Genomic DNA, 12,050 nt, shown 5'->3' on the forward strand with positions numbered 1-12,050 from the left:
ACACGAGTCTCGATTTCAGTTGGTCAAGAACTGATGGTAGGATTCGAGTGTGGCACTGACCCTACGAAACTATGGACCAATGTTGTCAACAAGGCACTGAGCAAGCTGGTGGTGGCTCCATAATGGTGTGAGTTGTGTTTACGTGAAATGGACTGGGCCCTCCGGTCCCATTGTACCGATCATTGACTGGAAACGGTTATATTTCGCGACTTGGACACGACTTGAAGGCATCAACAACAGAATTTTTACGGATGATATTGCGCGACAAAAAAGGGCCGCAATCGCTCGCGATTGGTTCGAAGAACATTCTGGCCAGTTCGAGCGAATGATTTGGCCATCCTTTATGGGACGTATTGGAGAGGTCAGTTCCTGCACAAAATCCTACAGCTACAACACTTTCGCAATTGTGGACGGCTATAGAGCCAGCTGGGGACTGGCAACGACTTGTTGAGTCCGTGCTACGCCGAGTTTCTGCACTACGTCGGGCAAAAATGAGGTCCGACACGAAACCAGGGTGTACCCCGTGACTTTTGTCACTCCAGTGCACAGTGATGGTGGTGGTGGTGGTTAGTGTTTAACGTCCCGTCGACAGCGAGGTCATTAGAGACGGAGCGCAAGCTCGGGTTAGGGAACGATTGGGAAGGAAATCGGCCGTGCCCTTTCAAAGGAACCATCTCGGCATTCGCCCGAAACGATTTAGGTAAATCACGGAAAACCTAAATCAGGATGGCCGGAGACGGGATTGAACCGTCGTCCTCCCGAATGCGAGTCCAGTGTGCTAACCACTGCCCCACCCCGCTCGGTAGTGCAGTGACAGCGTCGTGGTCTGCCGAGGCCGCAATGTCGCCGCTTGCGCCGGTTGAGATCGCACGACTATTGTGAATGTGGAATTCAAAATTCTGAGGAGAACCATACTCAACACCACACCGGATGTGAATGGTCCCGCCCAACCAGCGCCGGACGGGACGGACATACACGATCGCTCGACCATGCCAGTCAGTCAGACAATGGTCTCGTTCGCACCAGGACAAGTACCCTTACGTACAGTGCGGTGACGTCTGCAGACGAGCACACGACACGTCTGTGAGCAGGGCGGCCACTGCGGCAGCGGTACACACAGAGAGAGACTGTGCAGCGCCCATTTCACGTGTAATACGACGATTACTTGTAGTGGGGTCCGCTGCAACACGTTTCGGCACTTCGTCTTCAAAATCGGGTGTGCGAGTAGTCTTCATGGTCCCAGGCCACTCTCTTCTTCTTTCCAGTGAACTAGTCTCCCGAATGCGTCAATCGAGAGAAATAAACACTCGTCGTGACGGATGATGCCTGTTAGGATATCGTTCCCTGTACAGCTCCTTGACAGCGAGAGCATTGCATTGTACTTCTCCATACACAACGTGCACGTGAATGTGTCCTGCGAAAATGTACGGGTACTGCTCTATTGTGTTGTATTGTACGTCTCTGAATATCACTGAGTATTGAATGGGTCTGTCGTTGATTCACAGCACGTTCTGTCACGGTACAACGTAAATACGATACAACAGAGCCACCTAGGGGCAAGTAAACTAAGCAAAACCTGCATCATAACTTCCTGGTAACCAGGCTCGTCGTCCTTGATTCCTTGCAGGAAAACAAGGATGTACACTTAAACGCATCTCGTGGTGTTGTGGTAGCGTTCTCGCTTTCCGCGCTCGGGTCCCGGGTTGGATTCCCGGCGGGGTCAGGGATTTTCCCTGCCTCCAGATGACTGGATACTGTTGTGTCGTCTTCATCATCATCATTCATCCCCATTACGGTCGGAGGAAGACAATGGCAAACCACCTCCGCTAGGACCTTGTCTACTCGGCGGTGCGGGTCTCCCGCATCGTCCCCTACGCTCCTCCGAGTGTCAGACCTCGTCATCATCATCATCATCATGTTAAAAAACAGCACGGTACGTGTAAATTTTCACGAGAGTTGGTTGTAAATAAGCTGGAAAACTGTAATGCTAGACAAAGCGGTAGACAAGTTTGTGTTTATTGTGTGTGTGTTAAACCGGGCACCTAGAAACGACGGAGAGGCTTCGCCTCGCCGTATCCCGCAGTGCTTCACAACCTCACAACAGGCCACAGCGCTGCGCCCACCCCACCGCCGCCCCACACCGAACCCAGGCTTGTTGTGCGGTTCGATCCCCACTGGACCCCTCCGCGAACGTCTCATATCAGACGAGTGTAACGCCAAATGTTTTCGTGGTAGAGCAATTATGGTGTACGTGTATTTGAAGACAGTGTTTGCGCAGCAATCACCGACATAGTGTAACTGAGGCGGAATAAGGGCAACCAGCCCGCATTCGCCGAGGCAGCAGATGGAACACCGCCTTAGAAACCATCCACAGGCTGGCCGGCACACCGGACGTCGACACTAATCCGCCGGGCGGATTCGTGCCGGGGGCCGGCACGCCTTCTCTCTCGGGAAGCAGCGCGGCTAGCCGGGTGGGCTACAGAAGTTTACTCCCATATCTCTTTAAGCTGATTTCTCTGATCCCAGGTTCCCTACCTCAAATTGTTCAGTGGAGCATTCTATATGTCCTGTTACCATTTTTCACGCTCTTACGGAGACATCTTCGCCGTTTAGCGTACAAAGCGCTGGAGTCTCCACTCACCAGCGTCCTCGCTGCCGTTCGGCGCCCTTGCCCAGGTGGCCTGCTGACCTTTGACCCTCTGGTACAAATAACTCCGAAGAGGGCGGCAGTGTCTGGCGACTCGGGTGTAGTGACTGAACAGGATCAGCAAGTGAAATTTTGCTGTCTGCTGTCCTCTGTGACGTCACGATGTTAGTCGAAGTTAATGACGAGCAGAGTGTTTCCAGGGTGTCTGGGAAAGTAGGTGCGCCCCCTTGAGTTTGTACAGTTGGGGAAATAAAGAGTTATTTTGAGAGTTCGTAGCCTTTCCCGACGTAATAGGTCTCGAAAGTCTCTTCGGGTTTGCTGGCGGATGCTAAAATGAAATCGATCCTATAGTTCGCCATCTTCAGGACAATACTGCTGAAGCTGTTGAGTCCCGCTGAGAACTGATGCCAAGGCACACCTCCTCTTTTCCTAAAAGGACAGCCCTTACTCTCTGTTTTTGTGCAGGCTGAGTTCTGCGTAACTATTCCTGTGTTTTGTTGCCCTAACAATTGTGTTTTTCCTCTTTGCATCTAGAGCACTGACGCGTTCGTATACTGCGTATCTCATTGCCGAAACAGGTCGGGCCACCTGGTGGTATGTTGTCGGTGCTGCTGGTTTTCCAGACTTGAAATGAGCCGATTCTCAGACTGCCGGGACGCTTCATAGAACTGTCGGTCAGTCTGTTTTATTCGATCCCTTATCGTGGGATTCCTGATTCCTCGTGCAAGACCCTGGTCGGGTACTCGCTGGGCTCTCCCTTGCACCCCTTCGAGCTGACGTATGTGTGTATCGGCTGCGTCCCCCCCCTCCCCCCCACCCCGCACACACACACATACACACACACACACACACACACTGCGGACGTGTGTTCTAGCACTGGTCGGATCAGTGCCAGATATAGCGCAATTCCGCAATGTGGAAGAAGCATCGATTCTGGATTTAGTATGGAATATTGCGCCTTCAAACGTGTTTCCGGTTTCCCCTAGACCTCACGAATATGCGGGTTCCAGGTGAGTTCCCCTAGATATTTAGCTGTGCGAGACCAGGAAATGGTGCCTCCCATGATTCGCAGCAGCTGAAAGTCCATGGGCACTCTACGTCATGTTATGACTACGACCTGGCTTTTAGTGGCTTTGAACGTAAGCTGCCATTTCGTAGACCCGGCCCCCAGGACGTTGGCTGCCTCCTGTAAGCGGCGGCGAAAGACGTCAATGCTTAGGGAACGCGCGTACAGTGCGGTGACTTCCGCGTGCAGTGCTGGTGCTGGTGCGCGGCACGTCGGATGTGTACAGGGAGTACGGCAGGGGGCCGAGAACCGACCCCTGCGGCACTACCGCTCGTATAGGCCTACTTCCTAAGATACCGTCTTCGGCGCGAAAGTGGAAAGTCCGGAGACGCATGTAGAAGGCGATGAGTGTGACGTGCGGCGTCGGAATCCCCAGTGCAAAAAGCTTGTCGAGGAGGCCCTCATGGCACACGCAGTCAGAGGCCCTGGAGACTTAAGAACTACCGCTCCTGAGTACTCTCGACGATCCAGAGCTGCCATCGCATCCTCTATAACATGCAGTAGTTGGTGTTGCGTGCTCTGGCCGTGCCGGAAACCGAACTGCTCACCGGGAATCATCCCCTCCCTGTTCACTTGCTCCGTGGGCCGTTTAATATACACTACTGGCCATTAAAATTGCTACACCAATAAGAAATGCAGATGATAAATGGGTATTCATTTTACAAATATATTATACTAGAACTGACATGTGATTACGTTTTCACGCAATTTGGGTGCATAGATCCTGAGAAATCAGTACCCAGAACAACCACCTCTGGCCGTAATAACGGCCTCGATACGCCTGGGGATTGACTCAGAGCTTGGATGGCGTGTACAGGTACAGCTGCCCATGCAGCTTCAACACGGTACCACAGTTCATCAAGAGTAGTGACTGGCGTATTGTGAAGAGCCAGTTGCTCGGCCACCATTGACCAGACGTTTTCAATTGATGACACATCTGGAGAATGTGCAGCAGTCTAACGTTTGCTGTATCCAGAAAGGCCCGTACAGGACCTGCAACATGCGGTCGTGCATTATCCTGCTGAAATGTGGGGTTTCGCAGGGATCGAATGAAGGGTACAGCCACGGGTCGTAACATATCTCAAATGTAACGTCCTCTGTTCAAAGAGCCGTCAATGCGAACAAGAGGTGACCGAGACGTGTAACCAATGGCACCCCATACTGTCACGCCGGGTGATACGCCAGTATGGTGATGACGAATACACGCTTCCAGTGTGCGTTCACCGCGATGTCGCCAAACACGGATGCGACCATCACGATGCTGTAAACAGAACCTGGATTCATCCGAAAAAATGACGTTTTCCTATTCGTGCGCCCAGGTTCGTCGTTGAGTACATCATCGCAGGCGCTCCTGTCTGTGATGCAGCGTGAGCCACGGTCTCCGAGCTGATAGTTCGTGCTGCTGCAAACGTCGTCGAACTGTTCGTGCAGATGATTGTTGTCTTGCAAACGTCCCCATCTGTTGACTCAGGGGTCGAGACGTGGCTGCACGATCCGTTACAGCCATGCGGATAAGATGCCTGTCATCTCGACTGCGAGTGATACGAGGCCGTTGGGATCCAGCACGGCGTTCCGTATTACCCTCCTGAACCCACCGATTCCCTATTCTGCTAACAGTCATTGGATCTCGACCAATGCGAGCAGCAATGTCGCTATTCGATAAACCGCAATCGCGATAGGCTACAATCCGACCTTTATCAAATTCGGCAACGTGATGGTACGCATTTCTCCTCCTTCCACGAGGCATCACAACAACGTTTCACCAGGCAACGGCGGTCAACTACTGGTTGTGTATGAGAAATCGGTCGGAAACTTTCCTCATGTCAGCACGTTGTAGGTGTCGCCAACGGCGCCAACCTTGCGTGAATGCTCTGAAAAGCTAATCACATGCATATCCCAGCATCTTCTTTCTGTCGGTTAAATTTCGCGTATGTTGCACGTCATCTTCGTGGTGTAGCAATTTTAATGGCCAGTAGTGTACATTCTTGCGAAAACTTTGGATAGAACAGGGAGCAGACTTATCGGCTGATAGTTTGGTCGAAGCCTCGTGTCTTTACCTTGTTTGGGAATGGCAACCACTTTCGTGTGTTTCAGTGCAGAGAGGTAGACGCCAGTGCGCAAAACATACTTGAAGGCGCTCGTGATAGGCCGCAGTGCATCAGTTGGCAGCTGTTTCAGCGTAAGAGCTTGCATCTGGTCACAGCCCCAGCCCTTCCTGGTGTTTATGAAGCGAAGATCGACGTCTCAGAGACGGGTTCAATAGCGTCGCCTGCGTCTTCTGCGAGGAAATTGAGCAGCCGTTGTCGCATAGTTTGTGCGTGCTCTTCGTGTTATCCTGCGTCGGCGAGAAGTTATGCGCAAAGCTGTCAGCCTAGACGTTAGCCTTGGCGTCATTCTCGCTGACAACACCCCTGCTGACTTCCAGGGAAGGAAGACTGTGCCCCTTCCTTAAGAACTCCTCGGTTATTCGCCATGCAGGGCCATCTTCAACGCGAAGAATGGCTATTGTGCCTGCCCAGTTTCGATTTTTGTGGTTTTCCACGGCCACCTTCATCTCGCGGTGCAGCCGGTTTCGGTGGCGTTTGGCGGCAGGATGGCTTGTACGAGGGTTGCAGCTTTAATAGTGGCAACTATTTATTTACAGCTCGTACAAAGTAGACACATGTTTCAAAGTTTTACTGACCGTCAAAGGAGTCACCAGCAAAAAAATGGTTCAAATGGCTCTGAGCACTATGGGACTTAACATCTATGGTCATCAGTCCCCTAGAACTTAGAACTACTTAAACCTAACTAACCTAAGGACATCACACAACACCCAGCCATCACGAGGCAGAGAAAATCCCTGACCCCGCCGGGAATCGAACCCGGGAACCCGGGCGCGGGAAGCGAGAACGCTACCGCACGACCACGAGCTGCGGGCGGAGTCACCAGCATTGTGCATAACCCCTTGCCCGATGAATTTGTAATAGTTCCGAAGCGAATTCCGTGAAGTGTTTCCTTCAGTTTAGAAATCGAGATGAACTCACGAGGGCTTAAGCCAGGCGAGTGCAGTAAGTGATATAGCACTTAGCAGTCAAACAAATCCGTAATAGCTTGCCCTGTACGTGCTTGAGCATTGTCCTTCAAAATGATGGTCAGGTCCTGCACAAAGTGTCATCACTTCTGTCTCTATGCTGTTCATTTTTGGAACACAACCTGCAACCAGCTTAGAAATGATGACGCTTTTTGCAGGACCTGACTATCATTTTGCAGGACAATGCTCAAGCACGTATAGTGCAAGCTGTTACTGATTTGAAACTTCCTGGCAGATTAAATCTGTGTGCCGGACCGAGACTCGAACTCGGGACCTTTGCCTCTCGCGGGTAAGTGCTCTACGAACTGAGCTACCCAAGCACGACTCACGCCCCGTCCTCTGAGGTTTAATTCCGGCAGTACCTCGTCTCCTACCTTCCAAACTTCCGAGTTCGAGTCTCTGTCCGGCACACAGTTTTAATTTGCCAGGAAGTTTCATATCAGCGCACACTCCACTGTAGAGAGAAAATTTCATTCTTGTTACTGATTTGTTTGACTGATTGGGCTGCTAAGTGCTATGCCACCTATTCCATCCCCCTGACTTAAGCCCTCCTGAGTTCAACTCGATTTGTAAACTGAAACAAACACTTCGCGGCATTCGCTTCAGAACTGCTACAAATTCGTCAGGCAGTATATAACCCGCCGCTCGAACTGTCAGCACAATTGGCACTGCTGAGAGTATCCTACCGCTTCCAGATCGCTGGCAACGGGTTATACACAATGCTGGTGACTCCTTTGGAGGTCAGTAAAACTTTGAAACACGTATCTATTCTGTAAGAGCTGTAAATAAATAGTTGCCACTATTAAAGTTCCAACCCCTGTAATTTGTAATTCGCGGGAAAGCCTGTTTTTATCCGAAATGGCCTGAAATACTTCAGGGGGGGAGGGGCTGTCGTGATCTGTCAGGAACCCTTTGCGTACCTCTGGGTGTCGCAGCGTCTACGGCTGGAAGAGCGACCACTGTAAACTGCCGCAGTGTCTCGTCTACGCCGACGATATTAGGGTCTGGGATGGCAGCAACAGAGTCTTGTAGTTCCTCCCTAACCTGTTCCCATTTAACCCTCCCTACCTGCTCACGCCGTTTCGGTGGCTCCACGCCGTCAATGTCTGTGTCAAAAATGACCGCCAGATGGTCCGACGAGATGGCCACTCGAGTTGTGGTAGTGGTGAGGTGTCCGACTGCCCTCACCACCGCGATGTCGAGCACGCCAGGGCGGCCGCGTGAGTTGTTTGGATGGCGGGTCGGGTCATATGGCCGTAACACTGCTGCACTGTGCTGCCCAACTACGCGCGGTAGACGGCGACCATTATTAATGCCCCTCAGAGTGTTTTGCATTAAAGTCCCCCGCAATAAAAGGGACTGCTTCAACATCTCTGGGTTCTAGTGAGCTTCCAGGTGACATAAACTGAGATTAATGTAATCCGAGCTGATGTCCCTACCGCAACAGAAGTGGGCTGTTGCCGCCAGCTGTGCGAGCCGGACGACATGGTGTTTGAGTGAGGTCTTAACGTAGGCGGGATTGCCGCCCCTCTGCTGTAGGCTGAACCGTGAATTTACTTCGAAAACCTTTTTTTTAAAAAAAAATTTGCTTTATTTACTGGCGATTCATCAAGAACATTAACACATTTAATCAGACTATGTGAGCGTGGAAGTAGTTGCCAGTGGGTAACTGATGAAAACAAATCAAATTTCTTTCAACAAATGGAAATTTTATTCCTAAAAGCCCCCTTTTTTAGAAACAGATTTAAAATTATAATCAGAAAGCACCCTCTAAATATCAAGTTACAATTTATTCAGAGGCAGAAAGAACAAATTTTTGACTGTATGAGCTTTCGGGCTGAGAACTTTGCCACTCCATTTTGACACGGCAGTAGTCACGACCGCTCACAACAACCTCTGAAAGACTACACTGGTGCAAATCTGCAACACACCGTCCGCAGCTCGTGGTCGTGCGGTAGCGTTCTCGCTTCCCGCGCCCGGGTTCCCGGGCTCTCGGCTGGCTGCCCGCCTGTGAACACGTGTGTCGCTCGCTATTGTGCGTCCCAGGTAGCAGAGGATTTCCCGGCCGCCCCGCCGTCGCCGGCCGGCCACGAGACCGACCCCGCACCGCGCCCGCCGCCTGAGCTGCAGCTACTTCGCCTTGGCGAGTATAAAACTTTGTACCTTTCACGTTTAAAAATCGGAAAATCATGGCGACGCTCAATCGTGAAGACACGATCCAGTGCACGTTTGATAGGAATTTGGAGAAGCCGACTGCTTTCGACATCCACAATTGGATAATTGATGACGTAAAAGTGCCGATAGAGGACATTCTTGGAATTCAGTTGGACTTTATTCTGTACGCTCTGTTTATAAAAATAGGAAATCCCGCAGAAATTGACAGACTGGTGAATACAAATGGGGGAACTTGGAAATTTAAACACAGAGTTGGGTCACTAAGCAACGTTCACATGCAGCGTTCTGGCTACGGGATCCGTAACGTCAAAATCTACAACTTACCGTTTGAAGTACCGGACGAGGAAATCATTAAGAGCTGTAGGCTTTATGGGAATGTTTTTGGACTAACAAGAGAAAAATGGGGGAGCGCTTACCGAATACAGGTGGACTCGGGCGTCCGAACGGTAAAAATGGACCTCAGAAAACATATCCCGTCTTTCATTAAAGTTTGCGGGCACAGGGGTTTCGTTTCGTATACCGGACAGCCGCAGACCTGCTCCATCTGTCACGTTACAGGACATATGAGAAATGAATGGCCGCGAAAAAGACCACTACAGCTGCCCCGAGAAGATACGTACGCTGGGAGAGCACAGAATCTCGCTGCCGAATTTCCCCCGATTAGGGACGCGGACGCGCCACAGCAGAGACAGCCGCAGGAGAACGCGGGCAGCGGCAGCCCAGCCGGGGCGGAGACAACGGCGGCGGCCGCGCAGCCCGCCCCCCCGGGCGAGGGTGAACCGGTCCCTGTCCCCGCTACGGGCCAGCCGGCAGGAAACGCAGATAAAAGGCAGATTAGCGACGCCAGCTCGGACGAGGCGGAGCAGCAAGGTCAGCCGATTTGCGAGCGCGCGCCACAACAACAGGTGCAGGAGGAACTACGAGAGGAGCAGGCCACCGAAAATACGCAAATCGACGCGACGACGCCCGCGGGCGGGAGCGCCGCCCCGACCGTGGAGCAGACGCGCGAGCAGTGGATAAAGGACAAGAGTAACCACCTGAGAAAAGTTTTGAAGCTCAACCAAAACGACGATGTCACCGCAAAGTCCTCCACCAGGGGAAGCAGTGACAAACCGAAAAGACAACAAAATACAGACGACGAACAGACACAAAAGACGAAAATGGTAAACAAACCCGCAAAGAAAAGCAAGAAAAGACGTAGCTCCAACTCGTCACAGGACCGAAGAGAAAACAGCCAGAGAGATGTCCGCATGGACACAGACTACAGCACCGACTGATAAACTAAATGAGCAGGCAGGCAAATACAATCTATAAAGTTGTCACAGTTAACATAAATAAAATGAGCACATCTTTAAAAATTCGAGCCCTCGCGGACTTCCTACGCCATAAAAAACAGACGTTGCACTATTGCAAGAAGTGGTTACGACTAAAACAAACCAGATACCAGGATATGCGGCAATCACAAATATAGACCCAGAATCCCAATGCGGTACGGCAATAATGGTACGGAACGGGATCGACTTTGGCGGGACTAAAATGTTGTCAAGCGGCCGAGGGATAGCGCTAAACATAGAAAAGACGTTCTTTATCAACATATACGCACCTTCTGGCACAAACAACAAGCGAGCAAGAAGCACCTTCTATAATGAAGAAGTAGCCGAACTGCTGATGCAGAACAATAACAACATCATCATTGGAGGAGATTTTAACTGTGTCGCCGCAGCTGAAGACCGAATACCTGCAGCAAACATGTGCCCAGAACTGCAAGAACTGATCCGACGACTGAAAATAGAAGATTCGTGGCGCCTTCTCCATCCAACACACACTGAATTTACATACCACCACAAAAATGGTAAAAGCAGACTGGACCGTATATATATCAGCACAGCAGCAACTAAAAATGTTGCGCACGCCGAAGTCTATCCTGTCATCTTTTCGGACCACTGCAGCTACGAATGCAGCCTGCATCTCCAAAAAGGAAAGAACGTCAGCACCAGAAGCACGTGGAAGCTAAATACGGAACACCTGCAGGACGCGGAACTGCGCAAGCAAATAGTGGAAACGTGGCAAGAATGCCTGGCACAGCGCGCATGCTACAGCAGCACGACCGAGTGGTGGCTGGCACGAGCGAAGCCGACAATGCGCAGCCTGTTGATAAGATACAGCGCGGAAAAGTCATTCTGGAGGCGAACCACGGCCGAGTTCTACCAGCAGTGCCTGAAAGACGCACTCGACGCACCAGCAGACGACCAGCAATACCTGCCGCGAGTGAGGAGAATCGAGGCAAAACTCCTTCAAATAAAGAAACAGCAAATAAGAGGCGTCCTCACAAGAACTAAAACATATTGCGAGGTGGATGAAGAGCCACTCACCATGCACCACCTAAATAGCGAAAGGGAGAGAGGCGCAGGAAAGTGCGTAAGTGAGCTTCAGGACAAGCAGGGAAAGACGCTCACGACGAAAACGGAGTTAACAAAACACATCGAGGACTGTTTCCGAGACATGTTCCGTCGAGAAGCGACAGACGACGCGGCAACTGCTGAAACCCTCCAGCAGACGAGGAGCGTGCTCACAGACGCAGACAGGGCGTTGCTGACAGAAAATGTCGACGTGGATGACATCAAAGAAACGATTAGGACCAGCGCAAGAGGAAGAGCACCCGGCGCCGACGGCATCCCGCTCGAGTTCTACCTCGCATATTGGGACGTGCTAGGAGGGCAATTCACGGAAATGGTGAACGCGATACTCGATGGGGCGGAAATTCCACCTGGGCTGACCGAAGGGACCATAACACTCATCCCTAAGAAGAGAGCCGCCCGCCGCATTGAAGAGTTTCGCCCGATTACGCTCCTCAACGCCGACTATAAAATAATAGCGAAATGCATCGCAAACAACCTGAAATCGGCGATGAGGAAAGTCATCAGTCCGTGGCAAACATGTGCGGTACCAGGGAAAAATATATTTGACGCCACATGCACCTACAGGGACATAATAGCACAGGCAGCCACCACCAGAAGCGCAGGTGCCATAATTTCGGTGGACTTCAACAAAGCCTTCGACAGGATCGACCACAAATATCTCGTAGAGAC

At 51.4% G+C, this 12,050-nt stretch overlaps 1 protein-coding gene across 1 annotated transcript; it reads left to right on the plus strand.

The window, feature by feature from the left end:
• The first annotated feature begins 9,524 nt into the window (after positions 1-9,524).
• Positions 9,525-10,238, plus strand: LOC124550649 (nucleolar and coiled-body phosphoprotein 1-like). Its single transcript, XM_047125372.1, has one exon. The coding sequence runs from the start codon at positions 9,525-9,527 to the stop codon at positions 10,236-10,238; it is 714 nt and encodes a 237-aa protein (XP_046981328.1).
• The last annotated feature ends 1,812 nt before the right edge of the window (positions 10,239-12,050 follow it).

Source organism: Schistocerca americana, chromosome 9 (assembly GCF_021461395.2).
Source record: "Schistocerca americana isolate TAMUIC-IGC-003095 chromosome 9, iqSchAmer2.1, whole genome shotgun sequence".
NCBI lineage: Eukaryota > Metazoa > Arthropoda > Insecta > Orthoptera > Acrididae > Schistocerca > Schistocerca americana.

Coding starts and splice junctions, on each gene's coding strand:
- LOC124550649 (XM_047125372.1), top strand. CDS start 9,525: ATGAGAAATGAATGGCCGCGAAAAAGACCACTACAGCTGCCCCGAGAA.